The 25,431-nt window shown below is 46.5% G+C and overlaps 1 protein-coding gene across 1 annotated transcript in view; it reads left to right on the top strand.

Moving 5' to 3' along the window:
- Window positions 1-519: 519 nt before the first annotated feature.
- The window catches only part of LOC104169384 (alpha-2-macroglobulin-like protein 1), a gene marked incomplete at its 3' end in the record, with an annotated part of 40,455 nt that continues 15,543 nt past the window's right edge, over window positions 520-25,431 (top strand). The window contains exons 1-29 of the mRNA XM_009710287.1: window positions 520-587; window positions 1,214-1,397; window positions 2,967-3,111; window positions 3,777-3,829; window positions 4,153-4,173; window positions 4,707-4,866; window positions 5,478-5,562; window positions 5,938-6,052; window positions 7,346-7,454; window positions 8,160-8,269; window positions 9,065-9,229; window positions 10,479-10,700; window positions 11,584-11,647; window positions 12,171-12,316; window positions 12,890-13,033; window positions 14,333-14,506; window positions 16,079-16,184; window positions 16,745-16,853; window positions 16,948-17,173; window positions 17,369-17,495; window positions 17,636-17,757; window positions 17,934-17,985; window positions 18,306-18,389; window positions 18,972-19,148; window positions 20,406-20,487; window positions 20,585-20,741; window positions 22,020-22,094; window positions 22,864-23,017; window positions 25,182-25,366. Coding sequence (XP_009708589.1) covers window positions 520-587; window positions 1,214-1,397; window positions 2,967-3,111; window positions 3,777-3,829; window positions 4,153-4,173; window positions 4,707-4,866; window positions 5,478-5,562; window positions 5,938-6,052; window positions 7,346-7,454; window positions 8,160-8,269; window positions 9,065-9,229; window positions 10,479-10,700; window positions 11,584-11,647; window positions 12,171-12,316; window positions 12,890-13,033; window positions 14,333-14,506; window positions 16,079-16,184; window positions 16,745-16,853; window positions 16,948-17,173; window positions 17,369-17,495; window positions 17,636-17,757; window positions 17,934-17,985; window positions 18,306-18,389; window positions 18,972-19,148; window positions 20,406-20,487; window positions 20,585-20,741; window positions 22,020-22,094; window positions 22,864-23,017; window positions 25,182-25,366 — 3,621 coding nt within the window. The remainder of the gene's footprint in view (window positions 588-1,213; window positions 1,398-2,966; window positions 3,112-3,776; window positions 3,830-4,152; window positions 4,174-4,706; window positions 4,867-5,477; window positions 5,563-5,937; window positions 6,053-7,345; window positions 7,455-8,159; window positions 8,270-9,064; window positions 9,230-10,478; window positions 10,701-11,583; window positions 11,648-12,170; window positions 12,317-12,889; window positions 13,034-14,332; window positions 14,507-16,078; window positions 16,185-16,744; window positions 16,854-16,947; window positions 17,174-17,368; window positions 17,496-17,635; window positions 17,758-17,933; window positions 17,986-18,305; window positions 18,390-18,971; window positions 19,149-20,405; window positions 20,488-20,584; window positions 20,742-22,019; window positions 22,095-22,863; window positions 23,018-25,181; window positions 25,367-25,431) is intronic.

Genomic DNA, 25,431 nt, shown 5'->3' with positions numbered 1-25,431 from the left:
TGAATTGAAAAGGATTTTACTCCAAGCACTGATTAAATATTAGATGAGGGGAAGATCACTAATGATGCAGAGAGAGAGAACCAAGGACGCTTTATACAAGCTGAGGACAGTAGCTGGTGTGCAGCTTTAGCTCTCGTCGGATGCTACAGCCAGAATCCAGACTAGCTATAGCTGAGATGATTTTTTCTCCAAAGTTCCCTTCAGCCTGGGTTAGAGGTGACCCACCCCACATCTCCCCCCCCACCCAGTGCTCTGGCACTCCATGGCCTGGAATACCATCTGAATGCAGACGTGGGGGGAGAGCTATGCTGTGTGGCCTTTACTCTGTTGCTGGTGGAAGCAAGTAAATATTAGCTAATGTCATTAACCTGGAAGAGATACTATCTCCATATATCAACTCTCCCACTCTTTGGACTTAGGAGCACCTGAGGGGGGTATTTAGGATTGCTCCAGCCCACCAGTACTGGCAGTTGTCTCCTCCTGTGTGGATCTTGTCAGCTGTCTGTCCCAGCCCAAGCAATGGGAGCACCAGTGCTCCTCTTAGCCCTGACCCTATTCCCAGTCGCAGCTGCAGCAAGCCTGGAACCGTGAGATTATCTCCTTTTGATTTCGGGGGTTTGGTGGAAGGGACTGACATTGAAGGGCGGTGCTGAGCGCTGCACTGTTTAGCATCACAGAGCTGAACGGTGGGGACCTTGTTCTCAGGAAGGCTGAGTAGAAGCAGCTCCTACTGAGTCCCGTTGGAGCGTTGGGCGTCCAGCACCACTGCAGATGAAGGCCCTGGTGTTCGCTTGTGCAAGCACTGCACTGCACACACCACAAAGCCATAAGTTTTGTCTCTGTTCATGTTGGGTTGGTGGGGGTGAAATTTGGTGTGAGGACTGAAGCTTTATGTTTCAGGCACTGAATCTTTGGCTTCATCCCTCACACATCCTTGCTCTCTGTACTTGCAACCGGAATGTTGTACACTGGGCAGCTGTCTCCTGGCTGGTGGCAAGGTGGTGATAGACAGATATAAGGAGCTCTCTAGTTCCACGCTGGGCAAGTTGCTTCTTTCTGATATGGAGAGGGAGCTGCACCATAGTTCCTTCATTGCAGGCCCCCAGAAATTTCTGACCCCTGGTCTACCTCTTCATGAAAGCAGCAGAGATGGATTCTGGCCTGTCCACCTCAGCCTCTGAATTGTTTTGGAACATCTCCTGCTCTCTTCTAGTCACTATATGGTGGTGTTCCCTGCTGTCATTCACCATTCCCAAGAGGAGAAACTCTGCATTCACCTCAGCTCCTTGACTGAGGCCGTCCACCTGGTTGTCACCTTGCAGGTGACAACCCAGAATCACACACTGGTGGAACAGGACGTGGAGAAGCCAGGCACTTTTCAGTGCATCACCTTCCAGGTGAGTGTAGCTGCAGCTGCTGATTTGGCAGTGGATGCTTCTCACTTCAGACAGAAGCCCGGCACTTCCCTGGGCCTTGTCATGGATTGCAAGCAGGTTAAGTGTATTTCTGTACCAGTGCCAAGCAAAACACAGCAGCGTCCTGGAGCCTAGCAAAGTAGGGAATCTTTCCCGTGTGGATAAAACCCTGTTCTTTTGATCTTTATCAGCCGATTTCATCCTACTTAAAGCCTGTTGGAAAACACTGACTTTCAATTTACTCAGTGTTTAGTCCCTAAAAATGCTTGTATATCACAGTGCAAGTCAATCATTGGGAAGACATTCCTTTCATCCTTGCTTCCTCAGAAGGCTGCTGCCTTTCCAGCTCCAAGAGGCCCATTCTGCTCTGAAGCTGCACCTATATGGCAAGTGGTAGTTGCAGCCTACATAGACATTGAGCTTGCTTTAATTTAGCCGTGATGGGTGGTGATGGCACTGAACCCACAATGAACTGAATTTCACCGAGCCAGCCTGCACATTTCTTGGGTGGTTTGCATTCCTGTCATTGCAACTTTGCTGCTCTAGTTAGCTTAACTAGACACACTGACACTGGGGCATGACTACAGGACCTTCAGTTACATTTCTGGAGAGCCACAGAGATGTGTCTTCTGGTTCTTGCATCAACAAGACAACGATTAACTAAGTGTTTGGTGCCAGCCCTTATGGGAGAGCAAGTCCTGGCTCTGGAAAGCCAAGGAAGTCTGCCATTATCAAAAAGAACTTTTCTCCTGGTGAGCTCGGTCTTTTTGATACTGAGATGTTGTGGTTTTTGCCTGATCAGTATCTCATCTCCCATTACTGTCTTGGTCAGTTCCAGATCTGACTTCTCTATGGTTTTTTATGGTTTCATAAAAATCTCATATTCATGTGAAGTGGGAGAATGACATGTCAGTTGGTTCACTCTCAGGTTCATGAACAAGAGACAGGCAGTGCCTGCTTCTTCTCCCTACAGTGACAAGTGGGCTAGAGACAGAATCATAGAGTGTAATTTGGACTCTGAAGTTCTGGTATTTTTTAGCAGTGAGCTGATGTCTTACATCTGGGATAAGATGCAAAGTCTCTGATGGATTTGTTTTCCATTTCTTTCTATCAATCAACCTAGGTGCCAGAGTTCCTTCCCAGGGAAAAGGAGGATTCCACGTCACACGTAAGACAACACCTCTCTTGGCTGCCTCTCCTCTTACAAACTAGAGGGCTTCAGTCTCTCCTGCATCTGAGTCATGCTAATGTTGGAGATGCAGGGTGGGAAAGATGGCAAAAGGAAGAAAAAAAACGTGGAAAGAGGCAAACATGACAAGGAGGAAGGCAGAGAAAAGAGAATGAGGAAGCTGGGGAACACAGAGAAGACTATAACTAGGGAAAGGAGAGGGCTAAATCAAAGAGGGGGAAGGGAGGAGAGGGAAGTTGGAGATTTTGGTAGGAAAGGTGCCTCTGTTTCTCCTTCAAGCTACTTGTAGTCTCAGGTAGTTTGTTTTTTGCTTTTTTGTTTTTTTTTTTTGTTTTTTTTTTTTTTTTTTTCCAATCTGACAGTCAAAGGACGTGGTTTTTCTGCATGTCCTGATCCACAGTGGGGACAATGTGCTCTTTGAGGGTCGCAAGAAGGTTCTGGTCCAGCCCCAGGATAATGTAATTCTGGTAGAGACAGACAAGAGCCTATACAAACCTGGAGAAACAGGTAAGGCAAGAAGGTGGCATATGGAAATGGGGAGGGAAGGGTCAAGGTAGCAGCCAGATCTAGGGTGAAGATTTCACCAGGTGCAGCAAACTAAGATTTTGGGGGGTGGAAGAAAGCAGATCTCTATTATCAGGTGTTTCCAGGAGCAGGATGAGTCAGGATGTTCCCCTGCGAGCTGCACTGCACCAAATGCCCAGCCTGATGCTCCTGGGTATTGTTTTAGTGAAATATCTCTAGTGAGACCTAAAAGGAAAGCCAGGACTCTCCAGGACACTGGACAATCTCTTGTTGTTTTTTGAAGATTGTTGGTTAATTTTTGCGTAAAGTCTAGAGTGACAGTTCCAAGCTGCAGAAATACAGCGAGTTACTCCACAGTCTTCATGACTTGAACAGAGTGCAGACAGACCAACCCCACTGTTTAACACATCATTGTAATCTTTCCAGGTAAAGGCAGTGAGTTTCTACAGCCCACAGCTGCATATAAACCTCCCAGATGAAGTCCTCTGAGGTGGGAGATGCTGGGGGGGGCTGTCTGGGGAAAGTCCTGAATACCTCTGAGATAAACAGAGAGACATGAATATAGGAGCACAGAAAAGGAGAAGCAGATTTGTGCAAGGCCATGTTGCAGTCAGAATGCTTTACTATCCTTTTCTTTATATCTCCAGTGAAATTTCGAATTGTGAACCTCGACGAGGACCTTAAGGTCATTAAAAATGAGGTGAGTATCACCTTGTGCTTCTCTAGAAGCAGGAGCCTCAGCATGAGACACATTGAGAGGCTCACGAAAGAGACATCTCCCTTCATGCCTGTTAAACCATGAGAACAAATGATCTTTGAAGGGAAACCACCCATCCACTGGTCCCTTGGAGAAAGACTGCCGTGTAAGCTAGCACAGAGGGAGGAGGAGACCTAGTGTGGGGGCTGGATGGGGCAGAACTTTCTGGTCAGGGGTCCATGTCAGGCAGTGTTATTAATATTGGGTCACATGGATGCTGTTTTGATCTGTACAAAACTGAGCTTGCGTTTCTCTTGTTTTTACAGTATTCCCAGATATGGCTGCAGGTAAGTGACAAAGAACTGACCAAAGGGAGATGTTCGTCTCTTCTGCTGTGGCCTTTCACTCCTGGACAGAGTCGTTCCACAAGTGTAACCTCATATTGTTATGGTTATGGTTCAGGTTCAGCTGAAGTCTTTTCTACCTGGTCAGTCTGGGTTCTTCATTCAAACCAGCATCTCTGTGATGCACATAGCTGAGCTAGAGGCAGGGCAGTAACGAACCTTTGCCCAACACCTTGCCTGCACAGAGCACAAAGCACAAGGCAAAGTGCTCAGCAGATGCAGCACAGCTGCTTCTCCTTCCCACGGTGTTATGGTATTACCACTTCCCAGTAGCTTTATTGTTGTTGGCAGCCTTTGCATTCAGTAAATGGATAATGGAGGAAGGAGAAGGAATCTTGCCTGGATATCTGGCATCCTCTCTACCAGGGCAAGGGTAAACCCTCATGGTCCCTGCTTATGCCTGAGCATGGCTGGACCTGCCAGGTACCCATGCTCCCAGCGTGACTTGGTGGCTCTGCATGTCCTTTCCCAAATAGGATCCTCTACATAACCGTATTGCTGAGTGGTTGAACGTAAAGTCAAAACACGGCATTGTGGATCTATCCTTCCCCCTGGCCTCCGAAGCACCCCTTGGGGAGTATACCATCTCAGTGCAACAAGACATGGCTCGAAAAACCTTCCGTGTTGGTGAATATGGTGAGACTTGGACAACAGAGGTGAGGGAGAGGCAGCGTGGGTAGCTGAGGAAGAGAGCAGGGCAACGTCGCCTTGTTCATCAGACCCTTTGCACTGGGAGAACAGCAGACTGGGGACAGGGACAGATGGGTCTGTGCGTGTGTCTCATGATGGGCTGGAGGTTCTGCAGCTGCATACAGTGCTAAGGAGAGGCTGTGGCCTGAGATCTTGTTCTGGTTGTGGCTGGGCCCTGTGGTGAGCACCTTCTGCTGCTCGCTGTCACCCTCTTCCAAGCCAGGTTAACAATCCACTCCAGTCAGGTGCTATAATAGGAAGTAGCATCATGTCTTCATCCCCTTCAGCTACACTGAGGTAGGTTAGGACAAAACTCTGCGGCTTTTAAAATGTTTATGCTTGACTGAGCAGAAAGCAGTCCTGTGTGCAACTCTAGCAGCGAATAGAGGGTGGTGTGGCTGAAGGGAGTAACCCATCATTACAGCATGATGATGAATAACTGGGGACATTACTGTCTTTCCCCCTGTCTGTATTGCAGCTATAACAGAACTTACAGTCAGTGCCCATACTAAGTATTGCTTTTTTCCTCCATCCTTACCTTCCTTTCTTCCATGCAGTGCTGAAAAAATTTGAAATCTTTATTGAGCACCCTCCATTTATCACTACAGCGGATGAGGAATTTCAGCTGGAGGTCTGTGGCAAGTGAGTACATGATACCATTGTGATCTCTGGCCTTCGACTCCGCAATCACCTCCAGATATCCCATAGCTGAGAATTGGCCTTCCGATACGATATTCTTTCATTACCCTGTGGTTGTGGGAGACAGCTCACCCTCTGGAACAGGCTCCTTCTCACATCTGGTCACTTACAGAGGCTGAAGCACACTAAGGATGCTGGGTATAGTGGGTGGAGAGGGATGCAAACTGATGTTGAGGGACGAGCTGAAGCTCCTGAGTAAACACCGTACAAAGCTCTCCCAGGCTCCGTTTCCCCCCAGTGAGGGTAGGGGGTGGCCTGGATCAGTATTTCTGTTGAAGTGGCCAGTCTTCAGGTGAATGTTTCTCTCCTTTGACACAGGTATAACTATGGGAAGCCCGTTCAAGGGAAAATAAATATTACTTTTGTCACATCATCCCATATCAGGAAAGGCAATTTATCAAGTTCTACTGAGACAAGGAAGCAAAATGGCTGGGTAGGTGAACAAATAGGAGACTGGAAAGTATAATCTGCTGGGAATGTACGTCTGTCCCCTTAACCTGCCTCGATGCACCTCTGATATGCACCAACCTGTTTAGTCTGGTGTCTTCTCACTTCTAGACCTGATCAGACCATTGATTCCTCTTCCTGTGGCTCTATTGCTTGAATTACTGCTCTAGCTGCCTGTATCTGACTCAGTGTTTCAGAAGAAGGTGCAAGCTCTGTGTAAGTAATGATGCCTGGGGCCTTTCCCAAGGGTCTGTATCATATTGTCTGCAATCAGATCACTGGTCTATTCAATCCAGCAATAAATAGGCTACCAGAGCATCACAGTCTGTGGCTTAATGCCCTGTTTCTTGCTGTGTCCATACAGTTAATGGATCATCTTAAGCTTGCTACTGTCCTGTCTGAGATTATGTCCAGTGCTGGTTAAACTTTCCGCACATTTATGTTCATTATACATTTGTGGTTAAGCTCCACACTTGTTTTTTCCCATGGCTTTCAGATGCAGCTATTTTAGCCTGACAATCACAAGAAAATATTTCTAAATGTCAGACCAGCCAGCAACAAGACAGAATACAAAAATCCATCTGGATCTCTGCATCTTTTAAAATGCATCCAGTAGCAAAATATCTCCAGCTGGAATGCTATACAGACTTGGCTCTGCAAAACATCAATTGTATGCCAGCTCCCTCTCACGTGGCATGTAAGAGGCCCTGCAAGATTTTGTGGAGGACTTAACAGGCACAACTAGAAACATTTTGTCCGTCTCCCCTCTCTGGCAGACTGGCTGTACCCAGTCTCTGCCTTAATGCTTGGCAAAGCTCCTGCAATCTGTAAATGGCTGGCTGGATGCCCTTGTTTAACGTGGCCACATCACAGAGATAGTCATGACTGGAAAGCCACACTGTCAGGCTTTATTCATCAAGGCCATATAGTTTCAGGGAGGAGGTTCCCTTTAGCTTAGGTAGACACTCATGCTCTTTCCGCTGCAGAAACTGGGCTTAATCCAGTCTCCTGAGTTTATCTGTGACATAATTAACCCTTATGTGATTTACCTGAAGAACTTTTTTCTGCCACTTTTTTGGTGAGTGTTTAATCCAAGCGTGTTGATTTTTTTCTCTAGATAAGACATCCATGATGGATTTCTGCAGTTACAGGTTTCTGAGCTTCCATCTGTTCCACAAGCATTTAGAAATACTTCTTTAGGATCGCCTAACATCTATGGAACTGTTAGTCTTCCTCCACACCATGCTCATTCTCTGTGTTCATATCTCTCTTTCTGCAGACAAACAAGAATGGCTGCACAACTTTTACAGTGAAGACAGAGACTTTGGAATTAAAAGAAACTGACAGCTACCTAGCTGTGATAGCAGAAATGGTGGAAGACGGAACAGGTACCGGAGAATACGTGAAGCTCTTCCTTGCAGGAAACTTACTTGGTTTTGGCCTTTCTGTGGCAGCTGAATTCCTTTTGAAAACATAACTTGAGGGTTCCCAAGTCTTCTGGCATGATGACAGTCTCTATTGAAGTACCTTTTCATCTAGTATTACCGGAGTTCCTAATGCTCTCCATCCTTCATCTCCACTAGCATGTATATAAATTTTGAGTGATTGCCTGGACACCAAGGTGTTCCTCAGCCAGTTGCAAAGCCCTGGTTAGCCATGGAAAAGTCTGCAACAAGTCCGTGCTAAATGTAGTGTACCTTCCTGTTGACACCATGGTGTTAGGGCAAAGGTTGGACTTGATGATCCCAGAGGTCTCTTTCAACCAAATCGAGTCTGTGATGTATCCATTGTTCAGACCGTCACACTGTGCATGGAGTCCTTCACCCCTCTTTTAGGCATCTACAGTGTAGACATCTATAACTAAAGAGTCATCTAGTTTATCTTCAATAAAGAGAAATAAGTACTTACAGAGTACGATGCATCATGAAGCAGGGGACCTAGAAAGGTTGAGGGAATCATATCCTAGAAGAATGTGTTTTCTCTCCTAAGTTTAGAGGTTGTAGATGTTGCAGGTAGTGTTGAAGCATCTTCCTGTCTTCTGCCTCCCTAAGAGCATTGCTAGGGTTTAACAGATTTCTCACCTCTCCACCCAGGAGCAAAGAATATGCAAATATCTGGATTTTCTATTACGGCGAGAATGAAGTCTATCGAGTTTATCAACCTCCATTCGTTCTACAAACGTGGACTACCGTACACAGGGAAGGTAACACCCATGTCTGCTAAGCATACATTATAGGTCTAACCTTCTGTAGGCAAAAAGCAACAATCTCCAGGAAAGTAAGTGCTGCTCTGCTTGTACCCAGCAACTATGAGTGAAGCCTCCTGTAGAAGCAGCTTCCTCTCCCCATCCTAACCTAGTATATTCCCTAGATGGGAATTTTGGGGCCAGCTGCAGTCTCTGGAGGCTTCCTCAGGAGTAGCTCCTGAAACTAATCAGTGCAATAAAAGACACATGGGATGGGGGTGGCATCGGCAGGGAAATAACATTCCTTTCGGGCAATTGTTCGTGGTAACTTCGCAAAAATCACTAAAGCCTTCTATATCACTTCACTGGCAGTCGTTTCTGACTCAAATCCCCTGGGTGATGCCAGGGCTGCTGTCCCACTGGAGCTAGAAACACCTTCACCTGGGCCATTACCAACCCCAGCATGAAGGAAGGCAAGGAACAGCAAGAGTTGAGTTGCTGGAGACAAGACTGTTTCTGGTCATCAGGGATCCTGTGGCATTGTCCAAGAAAAAGCTCAGAATCTGAGGAAATCACCCTTTTTTTCCCCCAGTATAGGTGTCTAATTTGGCTGCACTACCGTTTGTTCCTAGTCCTGAAGAGCTGCACATTGTTGGTTTTGTGTATCTATCGCACTTTTGTTTGGATCCTTCCAACCTGTCTGAAAGCTAGAAGGGCTGAGGAAGCCCAATGATAGAAACAATTAATATTAAGCACTGGCAGTGCCTTGGAGTGTGGCATAATGGGGAATTAACTTCCTCCCCTTCTCTGTAGATGTTCTGCCACAGTAACAAGTCTCCCCTTGGAAATGAAATGGTCTACCTAATAGTTGACATCAATGATGAGGAGACACACCTGTCATTCCTCACAGATGAGAATGGGGAAGTCCACTTCTCACTGGATACCACCAGCTGGAACAGCACAATGGTTTCTCTGAAGGTGAGCATCAGCCAGAGAAAAAGGAGGATAAAATGAAGGTAGACTGAGGAAAGGGATAGAAAGTGGGAGAAATCTGAGGTTTTGGAGCACAGTCCTCTGGTTCCTGATTTCATTTGACTGTATCTGTAAAAGCATCTTTAATTACTCTCCAGTGTCATCTCCTCAGGGAAACTGGAGGCTGTGCTGCAACAGTTCAGCCAAATGGTCACCAAAGGTGCTTTGCTGTCCTGAGCTGGAGCATGACCCTAATCTTTTGTATCATCCCCTCACCTTCCTTTGACTCCACTAAAAACATCTGTTAATTTGAATACTTCCTCAGAGGAAATCTCCCGTTTCTCCACTCTGGGACATGTTGGAGGTGGCTCAGCAGAACTGGCAGTGGACACCTATCTCTGTTGAACTCCACTTCCAGTGGCTGCCCTTGCCCTGCAGCAGCACATAGCTTGTCCGTGCTCAGTTTGGCAGGTAGCTGCTCTTGACCTCCCTTTCAATGTCGGACCTTGAAGCACTTGGCTGCTTCTCCTCACAACTTCTGATCCTACACCTGGAGATCATTGTTAGCAGCCTGGCACTCTACACCCATCTTCCCACTACCTGTATTTCTGCAGCTGATGTGGGGACTCACGCCCAAGCAGTACGATCTCCTACCGTCATCCCTTTCTTGGAGACTGGAACTGTTGTTCCAGATGTTTGTCCCCAAGACCTTAGTCTATGCAGGGTGAAGTTCCCTAATTTTGAGTGGGCAGGATTTGGTGATCAGAGGTTCTATAATCTATGAGGTAGATTTCTGTCCTCAGGGAGCCTGGGGACAGGCTCTAGTTCTTGTTCCTAGGCACACGGCTATTGTCCACAGAGCTCTGAATTATCTGCAGAGAAGTAGAGCTTCACCACACAAAAGCTGTTTTGGTGCCTGTTGTGGTTCAGGGCATCTGTCTGACCAGAAACACAGACTGAAAACAGAGGTGCTGTGCTGGGGTTAAAGTCTGGTGTGGGCTGTGTCCCCATGGGAAGATAAAGGAGGAAAAATACGATTGCTGACAAATCTACTAGACTTAGATTTTTGCTAAAACTTCCTAAGAGAAAATCTCATAAGAGACTTTAAAATAGCATTTAAACAAAAGAATATTTTAAGCATACAGATGTGTGGTCTGCCATCAGCTCAAGTAACAACTTTGCGTTTTCAGCAGGTGTACAAGCTCCCTTGTATCACTTGATACTTATTGCCAACTCATGTTTTTCTGCTCTGAAGGGTACCTACAACCTTGGAAAAGATTTTTCTGAAAGTGACACAGATGTCACCGATAGCTTCCACTGGCTGAAACCTTTCTACTCTGAGAGCAACAGCTTCCTTGAGATCAAGGCCAGCGATTATCTGATGCCCTGTGATCAAGAGCAGGAAGTGGAAGTGGATTACATCCTTGATCGGAATAAACTCAGCCCTGAAGCAGACCACATTGATTTCTACTACTTGGTGAGCACAGAAGACAGCTGAATCTCAGGGCAAGATTATGCTTACTGGCATTTTACCCTTTTCACACAGCACAGATACTCATGGGAAAGGGTAAGCTACTCCCAGGCCAGCATAAATCAGTTTGTGAGTTCTGTTCTGCCCAAACCCCCTCCTGTTTTCCAGTTCCTGGACCTGCTCCTAGCTCCTAGCTGCTTTGCTTTGTTAGGAGTACCTTGACCTAAGCTTGGGTGATAGATGCCTGCCATTCACCCTACTTTCTACTCTGTTCACACGGGTGGCAGCGGAGGGCTAGCCTGGTTTCTGCCCAGCAGGTATGCCCCAGACCTCCATCTGTGCCTGGGGCAATCTGTCTGTGAACTAAGAGGCAATTTCTGGGGCAGATGACCTCCCCTAGCCTGTATATTTATGGGAAAAGGCTTGAAATTGCAAAGGGCCTTGATGCACTCCAGAGGTAGATAATGTTTTCATGAAGTTCACTTTAAAGCAAGTGAGCCCAAAGCAAGAGTGTGACTACAGCCTAGCTGAGAGATTATGAGTATCTTGGTTACTGAACTGGGCTCATTCCTATGGCCAAAAAGTACTGTATCCTAGTAATGCAAAGATCAGAGTTCACTGCGTCTTAAAAGCAGCTGCTCTTAGCTTCAGACGTACCTCTGGCTTTGCAAGCGCCCACATCTTCTCATTGCCTAAGCAACACCTCTGAAGTCCCTTCCCAGCTATGCTATAACTATCTTCGCTGCAGAGCTCATTAGCTCATGTCCCGCCAGAGGAGCTTCTGTGACAACATCTGTCTGACGTCCTTCTCCCTTCTCGTGTTCTTTTCCCGCTCTCCTCATGCTTTCAGAATTCAGGCCCTTGAATGGCTCTTCTCTTTGCTCTTCAGGTGATAGCAAAAGGCAAGATCCTTTTCAGTGGAGACAAGCAGGTGTCAATTACCCAGCATGAGAGTGAGTAGAAATGCATGAAGTTAAGTGCCTCATAACACACCCCAGAAAACTGTGACCGCTCTCCAGTGACCATGTCTGCAGGTGTTATTCTTACCCACAGCTGGGAGCTATTGAACTGAATTCTTAGTGGTGGTCCACCTCATTAGACCAACCCAATCTCCTCTCCTATCAGTTCAGTGTCCTTCTAGGTGACTGTCCTTCTCCTGCCATGTCTAATTGATCTAATATCCAACCTTATGACTCTGCTGCTAGCTTGTGCCTTTGGAGAAGATACAAAATTTGTGTAGCTTGCCTGTTTATCTAAGGTGCAGTAGGGAAGAGCAATATTTTTGCCAAACTTGAGCCAAAGAAGTGGCCAGTATCCTGGGTTTACTGTTAATCTGTGACAGTGTCTGTGTGGGATGTTCTTATCTGCAGGTAGAAATTACTAAATTCCCCCTTTTGATTCTTATTGTGTGTCCTACCCCAATGAGCTGATTCAATTGGATGCTTCCCCTCTCTCCCATGTTGCTATTTTGTGCAGATCTGCAGGGCTCCTTCTCATTGACTTTGAATATCGGCAATGACTTCTTGCCTGACATCAACCTTCTGCTGTATGCAGTCTTCTCGGATGGAGAGGTGGTGGCTGATGCAGAGGAGTTTCAAGTAGAACAGTGCTTTAGACACAAGGTGAGTAGTAGAAACACAAGGAGTGCAATAAGGTCGTTGATGTGCTCTGGCCTGCTGTGGTTCCCGGTCCTGTATTATCGTCAGCCAACTGGTGTAAGCTAGATACACACCAAACCAGATGCCCAGTATTTTTGGCTGGGAAACAAAACAGGTAACCTCCTTCTTCCCTGAATTCCTAGTCCTGTTCTCCTCGACACCAACTGGCAAGCCTTTCCCAAGGAGTAAACCAGGCCCCCTTGAGCTCTGTTTTCTCCCCCCATTCCCCATGACTGACTTGGAAACACACTGTCCCCCATGTTCTCCCTAAGACAGAAGAGAAACCTGCCTGTTTAGCTCCCTGTGGTAGCTCTGGATCAGAGGGTGGTGGATGTGTGGTGGTACAGGAATTCTGGCTGGGCTGTCCACACTGCAGCCCCTGCAACCTTCCCAATGGGTTTCCAGGAGGGCATCTCTCAGCATCTCAGCCCCCTTCCCTACCTTATTTTCTGTCTTTCCCTCTGCTGCCCAGACATCTAAGAGTCACAGGGCCCCGCTCTCCAACACTAAGCCCCCTGACACTCTTTTCTTTTGCAGGTGGCACTGAACTTCTCACACAAGGAGGAACTCCCGGGAGCAAAAGTCAGTCTGGACCTCAGGGCTGCTCCAGGGTCCTTGTGTTCTGTCCAAGCTGTTGACAAGAGTGTCCTGAACAAGAGCAATGTCCTAACAGAAGACAGAGTGAGTGCAGCCTGCCGTGGCCAGCCCACTAGTGTCTGCCTGCCTTCTGTCTCCATGCATTGGTGGGAGGAAGCCCGTAGTCCCCAAACATGGCTGCAGTGTTAGGTGGCTGCCCTGGCATTCCCCCTCCTCAGCCTCTTCTGAGCAGCTATGTGGTGACCACGTTCCTCGTGCATCATCCCTGATGCCCTGTGGGACATCAGAGTAGAAAGATTTCAGCCAGTGGAGACTATCCTCCGCTCCTGTGTGACTTGCAGAAGAATCTTGCTCATTGTCTTTTCCAAGACGCCTCTGTGAGCCTCTGCCTGGAGATTGGTGGATGCTGCATGGCACTGCAGGGCTAAGCGGGGAAAGCAGCTTCAAAGAGATGCAGGTGCTTTCCGCTTGGAGGGAGAGTGCTTAGCAGAGTTCCTCGCACCCACCAGACTCCCTGCTCTTCCATCTTCCACCAGACAGTGAGGCTAAACCTTTGAAATGAAATTTTGACCCAGTAGGATCCTCCTATCCCTCTGCCTCAAACATTGCTGAATTATAACCATAGGATAGATCAGGCTGAGCACCTGAGCAGTTCTTTAGAAAATGGTAGCTAGGGGACAGCACCCAGTGCACACAGTGGCTGATGAAAAGAGGTCAGGATTTTGTCAGCACCCAGGTGCATGCTGAGAATCTAACAAGGTTGCAGGAACTTACCTTAAAGCAGCTGTGTGTTTCAGAGGAATGAATTTAAGACTTAGAACAAAAATACTGCAAGAATTGAAAATCCTACCAAAATTCCACAATGTATGCCAGAAATCATACAGAGGTACACGCCTCATGCAAAGTTGTAAGCTAAGTTATAGCAGGCCAGACTGTTACAAAGAAGCCTCACCAAATCCAAGGGGATTTGCTGCACCTGTAGATAGGACCCACAGTGTGACCTGGTGTTCCATTTTACAGGAATGCTGTTCTAGCACAGAGCACTTGCATCATCTACTAACAGGTATACGAAGTAGTAACCATTAAATACGTAAGTCAGATGTCTCAATGCCTCGTGCTCAAACTAAATCACGTGTTTTTATCCTAATCTTGCACCCTAGAGTTAAGAGGCTTGAACTGTCAGGGTGAAAAGCTGCAGTCTAAAAGCTGCTTGCCTATATCCACTCCTTGGGCTTCATGTCCTTTAGTGTAAGCTGGGCCAGTGCCGACTTCCTCAACTGCAAAGCTTTACAAAGTATAATAGCGGGCTACAATCCAAGTATCTGACTCATTCACGTGCTTGTTGGGCAGTTCCTTACGAAGACCTCTGTTTTTCCGTTGCAGCTGTATGAGAAGATCTTTGTAGACAGTTTTACAATTGGAGGACGAGGGTTCCCTTATCTCTTGGAAGACTTTGAGGCATACCCTTGTCTGCCCCAGCAGTCCAGTCTCCACAAAAAGCCTGAGATGGGAGCACCATGGTACCAAAGTGAAGCTGATGTCTTTAATCTGTTTAAGGTGAGTGTCTACACTTCCACTAAACTTTCCCTGAGACAGTGGTTGCCAGTACTGCATCCTGAATGCCTACAAGAATTTACCTTAGCAAACTTCAGCTGCCTTGACTTTCATTGCTACAAGTCATCTGCGCCTTGCTCTTCAGTGTAGCCACACTCATTTGGAAAGATGAAACTTTTGAGTAAGCATAGTGCAAATCACTTCATTAGAGAAAAACAGTGTAAAATTGAACAGTCTTGGTTCAGGTTACCATATCTACAAAGAGGGAGTGGCAAGAATATCCCAGTAAAACCCGAGCACCTTACCATATTTTGACCTATTGCCGCTTGGCTATTGTTTTATTTACAAACTTTTTTACTCTGTGTTTCATTGAGGCTCTTCTTACATCTCCTCAAAGCAATTTTACTAAAAAGAAGTCTCTCACAATTTGGCTTTAGAGCTAACCATCAAGACAAATGACAAAATAAGCTAATCCGCTAACAAGCACAATAGCCAGAAAAAGATTAACGACACGTCTGCTAACTGAAACCCAAGAAGTGCTGCTTCTGACAGAATGCTGTTTAAAGAAATATATGCAAGTAAAAGCACCTCAAAATAGCAAAATAAAGGGTAACAACATACTGAAAACAACCTAAAATGGAGTCTGAGTTACATGGCCTTCTCAGGCTGACAGAACTCTACCTTAAAAATACAGACCCAAATACCCGCCAAAGGCATGGTACTGTGCTGTCTTCTAGATGCTTACTCCTAGACTATGTCGGATGCTAGTTAAAGGAGATCCCACTGTATGTCAGTGATTAGTGATCCTGTAAGCGATGACTGTCCTGTAACACACGGCTAAGTCTAAAGGCATGTACAGCCTCTGCAGAAAGGGTGAGGGCCCGTAATCTCCATGAAGGGTTTTGGGACTTCAGCAAAGTAGAAGAGTTCTCAGTGACTTGCAGACCATTAAATCAAAGCAAGGATTGCTCACAGGATCAAATGTGTTCTGTCAGTGTGATGATGTCTTCTTCTCAGTCCATGCACGTCAGGGTGCATTCAATTCAATATTTCCACCTTGTGAAGTACAGGCCCTGAGAGTCTGATTCTTATTCAGACAAAAGTAGAATCCATACTAAGTTGTGACTGAGTTCCCCATCAGTTTTCTAAGCCAGGACTGGTACTAACTTGTGTATAAATGGTTGTGTACAAACAGCCAGTCAGATCTTTCCATTCTAAAATTGTGCCCAGAGCTAATGCTTAGAATTTTTTTCTCAAGTTTTTTTTCATGGGATATATGATATCTGACTCTGGCTCGTTGTTAGGGTCAAGCGTATGAAGGACAGAACTAGCTGAAATTTACTTTCATGAGAAGTAAAAATTAGCCCCAGTATTCCTCAGAACCAGGTTTCCATTCCTCATGTGCTGCCCAAAGTCCAAGCCTGTAAGTTTATCCATATGTATGTAAACAAGCAGCATTTTAAAGTGTTTCAGCTACAACCAGCCCCCTTATGATATCTGCTGTCATGAGATATTTTCAACATTCCTTGTTCCCTTTTATTTATCATTGATTTATTCCTTTCACTGTTTTCCTAGAAATTGCGCATGAAAATATTAACCAATACTAGAATCAAGAAACCAGTTTCCTGCATGCGACCAGACTTTGAGAAAAAGATGTATTCTGGACAAGACAATGTTGTCGGTAAGGAACGGACACGTCCAGGTCCTTGAGTGAAGGGGTTCTCCTCTCCCAGTTCTGGCCAGCCTGCAGCTGAGCTGGCTGACTTCCATCCCGCTGTGTTTCTTGTTTGTGTATGAGAGGAACAAAGCTTGTGTCCAGTTCAAAGCACCTGCTTTACAAATCACAGATAAAAGCTCAAAGCTCTGTGCTTTCTTGGCTGTCGCTGCGTTCTGTGCTTTCCACCGAAAATGGAGTATGATCTCCACCAGCACTTTCACAGATTATTTAGAAGAACGTGACTCCATTCGAGCATGCCATCTGCCCCTGGATCCAGACCAAACTTGCTGGATCTGTCAGACTGAGCCTCAGGCTAAACTACATCCAACGCTGTCTCCCTAAAGATGTGCTCCCCAAAGATACACACACTGTGTCAGATATTGTCACTGAAACGCCAACCCTGTCCGCTTCTGTTCTGTGTCACAAAGTATGTACAGTTTGTGTTAGAGTACCTGTGAATGAAGAACTAATTTCATCTGTAGCTACCTATGCTGTTTTCTGAGGTATCACTTGCTTTCCAGAAGACAACCGTGTTGGCCACGGTGAACCTACACCTCGCTCTGATGACGAGAAGAAGCCAAAACCACGGACATTTTTCCCAGAGACCTGGATTTGGGATTTGGTCTCCGTTGGGTTGGTAACAGCCTCTACCTGCCTTCCCCAGAGAGACCCCTGGAGACTTCTGACCACTTCTGAGCAAGTTCTCCTCTCTCTCTTCCTGCTGTAGGGATGATGGGCACGTGTCTCTCCAAGTCGCTGTACCTGACACCATCACAGAATGGAATGCCAACACCTTCTGTGTTGCTGATATTGGCTTTGGGTTCTCGCCTCTGACCACTCTTAGGGTCTTCCAGCCTTTCTTTCTGGATCTGTCACTGCCATACTCTGTGATCCAAGGAGAGACTTTCAGTCTGAAAGCCACTGTCTTCAACTACCTCAGTGACTGTATCCAGGTGAGTATTCCCCCAATTACACAGCCTCTGTTGGACCAAAAACTTGAAGCTATGAGCTTCTCAGGAGCCCTAGATATTGGCATCAGGGCCGCAAAGCACAGCCTCACACTTCATGACCCATGGTATTTGCTCCTTTGTGCACTGCCTGTTACTAACACTACGCCAATGTGTGCTTCTACATCTCACCACACCCAGGTGCGCACCACCCTCACCGAGACCCCAGAACTAATGATGGATACCTGTCCAGGCTGCCAGTTCACCAGCTGCCTCTGTGCCAACGAAGCAAAAACCTTCATGTGGAACGTGACAGCTACCAGGCTGGGTGAGGTTGAGCAGAAGGATGTGTGGCAGCTAGCAGGAGGAGGGGTGGAATTTGCCTGCCTCTGTATGTCTGGTCCTGATGCTCGTAGGTACAGCTGTCTGCTGCAAGCATTCAGCAACATGCCCCTGTGCTCCCTGCAGGCAAAGTGAATGTCACCGTGAGCAGCGTGGCAGAAGATTCACACGATCTGTGTGATAACAGGATTGCTGTGACACCTGCGCAAGGAGGGAAAGACACAGTGATAAAACCTCTACTTGTGAAGGTTAGTCACAGCTCAGGCTGGAGAACACCTGGGGACAGCGGGTCATCCCCTGAGGCAGTTAGCAAGATGCCAAGAGGAAGTTTAGCCCCTTCTTCTTGGAACCAGACAGGCCTGCTGAGGCATGGTGACTTCCTTTCCTGCCTTCCCCATCTGAACTACTCTTTCTCCATCCGCAGCCAGGAGGTGTCCTAAAAACGAAGACCCAAAATGCCTTTCTCTGTGCTGCAGGTATGGGACAAAAATCTCTGACTGCTATGGATCATGAGAGCAGGATGGAAGGGATAGAGCTACTGCAAATACCCAGAGTTGGGGGGGAATTTGTCAGAGAGCAAGCGCTGGTGGCACCATCCCTGCCTGGGAGAACCACCACTATAGTTTGTCCATGTCTGTCTTCTGCCTGGCACTTTCCTGTATCGAGGTATTTGTTTGCAAGTCTCGGCTGCTGTGACTCAATGTCACACTGAGCCTCAGCTGGATCTGCTTGGGATGTTAGACTTGTGTGTGATATTTCTTTCATGGGAGAAATTTCTGGGTTCTGCCTTCCTCAGATAACACCGTCTCTGAAGAGTTCTCCCTGACTCTGCCTGCAGAAGTGCTGGAGGGATCTGGCCGAGCCACTTTCTCTATGATCGGTGAGAAAGGCTTTCCCTGCTCTTGGGTCCCCAGTGGGAAGAGCTTGCACAATGCTTTGGCCTTAGTGATGCATCGACCCAGTTCCTCATGAGACGAACTTAAGGGGTATGATGTTGGCCTCAGAAATGTGGATCAAGTAATCTTTTTCAATACTTATTCCTCTCATAAGGAATGATCCTGGGTGATCCCCAAGTGGCTGGAGGAGAAGGCACAAAACAGGGTATCTTCTCTGACCTCTGTCACTGCCATCCACCTAAGTGAACCAAAACCATCCCTGCAGAGTTTGACCTAGTTTGCCTCTGTAATTCTTTTCGCTCCTTGATACCCACTCAGGATTCATCTTTCTTCAGACTCCCTCAAGTTTTGCACTCCCTCCCTCCTCCCAGAACCACGATGTCTTCCCTTTCTGTGCTGGTCTAGCCTAAGAGGGGTCAGAAGAAATCTTAATAATCTCTGTTCAGTGAGGGGTAGGCTCTTTTCCAGGATCTCAGTAGAGTTTAGAGAAGGCAGCAGTCCCTTTGTTGCGTACTGCTGAATATCTGTGCTTTTCCTTTCTTTTGCCCCTCCACCTCAAACTCAAGGGGACATCATGGGACCAGCACTTCAAAATTTAGATCAGCTGCTGGAGATGCCCTTTGGCTGTGGTGAACAGAACATGGTTCAGTTTGCACCAAACATCTTCATCCTCCAGTACTTGAATAAGACTAAACAACTGGACCCCAAAATTGAAGATAAAGCACTGACATTCCTGAGAACAGGTAAACATGGTTCTTTGTTCTGCTGCAAAATGAAGGTGCTATAAATCAAGAGTGCGGGGCGCTGGTCTGGTGGGAAGGTGCAGGGCAGGAGTGGGAGCGCTGCCAGAGCTGTGAGAAAGGAAGGTACCACAGAGAACAAGGGAAGAGTCTCATGGAAGGAAAAGTATGTTTCTGAAGAAGAAGGACTTCTGTGTCTGCCTGCTATTGAGGTACTAGGCCTGCTTTGTTGAGAAGGGTATGGGTAATTAATGATTTCCATCATTATGTGATGCCTGTGGTTTGTTCCCTTATCAGTCCAAGGCAGACGTAAGTCCCTTGTGGAAACAGGGCACCAGCTGCTATTAACTGGAATTAAAGAGTGGCCTTTGGGGATAGATAGGAGTCTGGTAGCTTAGTGTCTCCCCGTGTTTTAGGACACATATTGTGGGGGCACATCAGCTCTGTCCAATATAATCTGAATTTAACACAGTGTCAGTGTCTGTGTCTCATTTTGCAATGTCCCTCACATTTCAGCCTGCCAGTCTCCTTATCCTACTACACCGCAAGCTCAGCAGCCTCCCACGATAGGATTTTACTCCCTTTCCTTCCCTCTTTCTCTCTGGTACTGCAAGTTGGGACAGCTATCTGGGAGAGGGGGGCCTACCCAAGAGAATGGCGGCAGCCGAGAGGCAAGGTGGAGGGTAAACAATGAAGCTGTGTGGAGGGTGGAGGAAGAGCAAACAGATGCGGACAGCGTTCTGCCCTCAGAGATGAAAAGCACGGCCTTGTGGCTTTCTGTACATCCCATAAAAAGTGCTTTCTTGAGTCCCAGCAGGGCTAGCAGAAATGCTGAAAAGCAAAGAGGGTTTCATGTTGGTCCCTTCTAGGAAAAGCCTTCCTCCTCACATCTACAGCTCTTTTTATTCACAGCAAGGTGCCTGTGAGGGTTCCCTGGGGCACAGGGAGACAAAAGGTGGCTGAGCATGTCACCGTTCTGCAAACCAGCAGGACAGATACCCACAGTACTTGCACGTAACAGCTCTAGTAATGTAGAGCAGCCGCACGGTGCACTTTAGTGATGCTGTGCAACTGCTTCTTGTCATGCTGATGCTGTGGGATGCATGGGGAATTGTGGGGTGGTAGGTTTGCCTCAATGCCTCTGACTGTAGGACCTGGCAAAGTCTCTTTCTGTGAAGCCTTCTTCCCACAACAAGGACGTAGTTTGAGATGCTACAGGCCCTCACACTGACAGTCATGCCCTGGTACCCATCTTCACAGGTTACCAGCGTCAGCTGCTCTACAAACATGATGATGGCTCCTACAGCGCCTTTGGGAAATCTGACAACCAGAGCAACACATGGTGAGTGTCCAGAGTTGGTACCGTCATCCCAAACCTACTGTCCTTGCTGGTTCAGCGCCCGGCTGTGACATGGGATTTCTTCATGCTCTGCTCACAGGCTGACAGCTTTTGTAGCCAGGTCCTTTGGACAAGCCAGCTCCCACATTTACGTCAATAAGGACCATGTGCACAGTGCTCTGCTCTGGTTGCAGAAACATCAGCTGCCCAGTGGCTGCTTCCAGAGTGTGGGGAAGCTCTTCAACAATGACTTGAAGGTACGGCTGCCAGACATGGGAATGGGAGTGGGAGGAACACAGTGTGGGGCACAGGGTTGCCTCCCCAGGCTCTTCCACTGTCCACAGTAGCACAAAGCAATGCCCCCATGGTCTAGCACAGCCAAGGCACCTTTCCAGAGCAGAATGAAAAAGCGTGGCCTAAACCAGCAGGCATTTCCTCTGTGTGAAGTTTTAATCGCTGCTAGGCTTTCTTCATTTTTACTCTAGTCAAAAGGCACCACAGCTAATTGTGCCAAGGCACTTCAAGGTCACAGGGAATAGTATTTTTATATTCTAGTGCTTGTCTAGAATCCTGGCTGGATTCTCCCTCTTCTCATGCCTGATGATGCACAGTACTCTCTGGATGGGCCTGACTATGTGCTCTAATATGGGATTATATGAAGATACAGTTGTCCCTCCACCGCCCACCAAATATGACCTCCTGGAGTCTGGCATCCCCAAAATGATCCCTGCAGTGTAGCTGGAAATGCACCAGACTCTTGGTGGACATGCCCTAGTGCTCAGGTACCAAACAATGTGCACGCAGTATGGCAATACTTCGGTTTATTGTCTTTGTAAAGGTAAGAATAATCCAGGCTTGTCGGATTGCAAAATTGCCCACATTAAATACAAGGCAAGTTTATGAAAGAAAACAGGCTGCTATTTTAGGAAAGCTAAGGGTTACACTTTTTTTCTTCAAATTTGTATGCAGTACAAAATAAAACCAGAGAGCACATGTAGACTGCTCATCCTTGTCTGACTTTCATCAATTTCTCAGCTTGGGCTCTCTATTTGAACAAAACTTTTTGGAATAGGTTTTGCACCCCACCCCTTATACTGCAAAGTTTCTGCTATTCAGTGTGAACAATCCTTCTCAGCATCTCAGCCCAAATTTTTCCTCTCATTTTAGATGTAGTCTTGTCTCATATCTAAGGATGTAAACTGAACTTCCCCAAGAAGGAATGTCCTCTGATGGGAAAAGAGGCTCCTGTGAGCCTGTTTACCCATATCAACCTGTAGCTTCTCACAGTCAGCCAAATTGTTTGTAAACTTGCATTCCTTCTTGTATGCAAAGCTTGCATCATAAAAACTTTGTTCACATGTCCAATTGTAACATATTTAATAAAATAAATAGTTTAAGAGTTTGCTTCATCCCCTTCTATGAGAAGGCACGCCTAAGCTGTATGCACAATATGGTTCTGAGGCTACCCTCAACACCAGACTTTCATGATATTCAGTCTGTCTGACATCTCTGATGTCTGTCTGTGTCACTTGCAGGGCGGTGTGAACGATACAATCTCATTAACAGCCTATGTCACTGCTACACTGGTGGAGCTCCATCTGGAGAAGAACGTAAGTCACATCCGAACTCTTGCAGGGCTTGGGAGCGTGCTGCATCCTTCATTCCTCCCTGAGTCTGTGGTTTCAGTTGGTACCCAACCTGAGTTGGTGAAAGGTTTTGTCACATCCCACCTTTGTACACAATAAGCTCGACAGAAAATTTTTTACTTAGGTAAGGAATTCTTAATATGAACGGCCTGATTTGCAGCGAAGCAGACCATCTGCCATTCCCAACTGATCTCAGGGGAAAATCTCTGAAAATGGCTAAGGGCTTGCAGGGAGAGGCAACAGTTTTCACTAAACTGACCAATGTAGCTAGAGGGGAAAAAAAAGACCACCTTTCAGTTATGCAACCCCCCTTCCTCCTCCAGACCTGAAATAAAAGCAGTGATCTTCAAGTCGAGTGTAGACTGTTCTAGCCAGGATGGGCTGAGATTCCAGCCTTACTGGTACAGTTCTGAAAACAACGTCATAGCCCCTCGGAGGCCGAGACTCACAGCATACAGGTCTGACAGTTTTGAGCCAGCGTGTTACCCGACACTTCCTAAACCTCGATTCCCCAGCGAGGAATCCTGTCCCAGTGATCCATCTAGTCACATCTTTATTTTCAACCCACAGCAAGTGATGCTTTGTCCACTCTACTTCATGTTCCACAGCCCTGAAAGAGATGCTAGCACTGAAATACATCAAGGATGTAGCTGGGATACTTGAGGGTTGCGGATAGATTTTCACAACAAATAGTGGTCAGAGGAAATTCACTGGGTTTGGATTCCTTTCTCAGGATACCATGCTGGAGAATGCCTTGCATTGCCTCAGGAATGTAACACTTGATAAGACAAGCCTTTACGTCAAGGCCTTGATGGCTTATGTCTTCACACTGACCAGGGACATGGAGATGAGAGAGCAGCTCCTGGATATGCTAGAGAAGGAAACTGGTAGGTTGTTGCTGTTTAGAAGATCGCAGGTTCTAGAGATAACGACTATATTTAAGGCCTGATATCTGTAGGATTCAATTGCAGCAGTTTGGGAAATTTAACTATTCTCAGATTGGCTTTTGTGTCAGAAAACGGTAATTTATTGAAGCTGTGAAAGTCTCTAGTTGTCTCAGACCCAGGAAACAATTTCTAATCAAAAGCAGCAGCAGTGATCCATGCCTAATTTGTGTAGTCAAAAGTACGCACTTGAGTTGCAGTGCTCCTGTCCTTCTTCAGCAATTCATACATAGTACAAGAGATCTTGCAGAGGAAACTTGCCTCAACGTGTCTGTTCAGTCGCTGGTCAGGGCATTTACTTGCAGAATTCAAGCCTTTTGACTGCTTCCCCATTGCTGCTCAGGGCCCTTGGGTGGATGCACCTTTTTTTTGTTGTGCTGCTGAGCTTGGTTCTTCCTTTTGTCTCTTTAACTTGGAAAAAAATGGACTTCTATCCTGAATGAGATTGCCAGGTGGGGCTATCAAAGCACCTAAGCCTATGGTCAAAGAGTTGATAACAATATGAACTCATTTGTCTTCAGTAAGTTCTTCCCCACATTTGTTCATCTGGCAATATGGTAGACTACATTGGGGACTGAAAAATAACACAAAAGGAAAAATGCAGGGAGGATTTTTAAGCCTGACCAGCTACCAGTGCAGTTCACTGCATAGCCACTCAAGCTGCCCAGCTGGCTTCACAGGGTGGCTAGTGGGTGAACTGGAAGGGGTGGAATTGCACACACTGGGTGCAATAGTTTTTCAGAGCTGCCTCTGAGAAAGTACATATGGAAGAGGTGCCTGGAGCACATCCTCATTGATGTCCAGTTCGTCTGATGCTTCTAACTTACCAAGCACTTTGGAAAATGTTGGTATTTAAATGCAACTGTGTTCTGCCTAGTGAGTCTGGGGATGTGATTGTGGCCGCCAGCTGCAGCCACTTTGCCTGTTGGAGAATTTCTCTCTGAGATGATTGTCTTCTGCTGGCTAAAGACACCTTCCATGGCCTGGTGGCTGGGATTCTGTTAGTGTCACTAACAGGATTACAGCTGGATCTCAAACAGGAGTTTAGTGCTTTTTAAAGAATCAAGGTTCATCTGTAGGTCATGCTTAGCTGCATCTCCAAGACACCCTCTACCATTTCATAAAAAAAATTGTTCTGCTTATGTCACCTTGGAGGTAACAAACCGCAAACCCCTTATGCAAAAACCTTCCCTTGTGATAAACATAATGAAGTAATACCAGTCCATAGAATCCCTGAACTAAATTCTGAAGTCTTCACACTGTTTTTATGCAAACAAGTGATTTTGTGGTTCTTATTTCAAAAGTCAAGGTTTGTTCTGAAAACTGACTTTGATTTTAAAAGCATTTCAGGTTTTCACATTTGTACCATCGCAGAAGATGTCTACGCTGGCACAATTAGGCTATATTCTTAGCTGAATTTTGGTTAGCCCCCTACTATCACTACAGCAAAACATTCAGCTAGACTCTGATGCATTCAGTGCCTGTGGGCTTGGACCACAAGTGGGAGCCCAGCTCTAGCTTAAATTGTCCTAGCCTATGCACCGCTGAGTGAGGATGCCAACAAAATAAGTTGAGTAGTCTTGCTCCTCCAGTAGCTTGCCAGCAATTCTCCTTCAAAGAGTGACCAAATCTTGTACAATAGACACAACTGGCTGGAAATGGATCCTAGAGATTTTCAGCACAGGGATACCTGTTAGATTATCCTAGCTAAATGCAGAAACAGCAAAAATGCTGTAGCCTGGGGACATAGCTTTGAATATACACAGAGCTGAATGGGACTAGGATTGTATTTAAACAAAAAGTCTCTGTTCAGAGTCAATCAGTTTCTAGAGGACCTGTTTCCTAGAGGAACTGGTTGAGGATTTGGGGCCTGGATGTCTCTGTGTTTTCAAAAGGAGAAATGGAACCTATCATAGATGGCTGGCCCTTCAGAGTACAAAAACAACAGGAGGGAATGGCTTCCACACTCCAAGGTGCCCCAGAGAGGCACAGGCATTTCTGATGGTGTGCAGGGAACTGCTAGTCCTTGAAGGGTACCAGGGCAAGAAAAGTTGATGTTCACAGGGATCTACTGTTCTTCTCTTCCACATGTTTTCTCCCACATCAGCAAAACTCCTGACATCACGTTCCAGAAGTAAAAAATCATCTTCTTCTACGATTGAGACAGTAGCGTACATCCTCCTGGCTCATGTCTCCAACCCAGACTTGGCATTCAATGAATCCTCAGTGAGCAAGCTTGTGCGCTGGCTCAGTGGACAAAGAAATGCCTTTGGTGGATTTGCTTCCACACAGGTAATAAGCTGAGGAAAATCATGGGGGAAGAAGAGAGATACTATGCCTGGAGTGATGTGCACGCC

The sequence above is a fragment of the Cariama cristata genome, unplaced genomic scaffold (genome assembly GCF_000690535.1).
Source record: "Cariama cristata isolate BGI_N322 unplaced genomic scaffold, ASM69053v1 scaffold12661, whole genome shotgun sequence".
In the NCBI taxonomy this organism is placed as follows: domain Eukaryota; kingdom Metazoa; phylum Chordata; class Aves; order Cariamiformes; family Cariamidae; genus Cariama; species Cariama cristata.
Note: the sequence above shows the minus strand (reverse complement) of the source record. Positions and strands in the feature narration are given on the sequence as shown.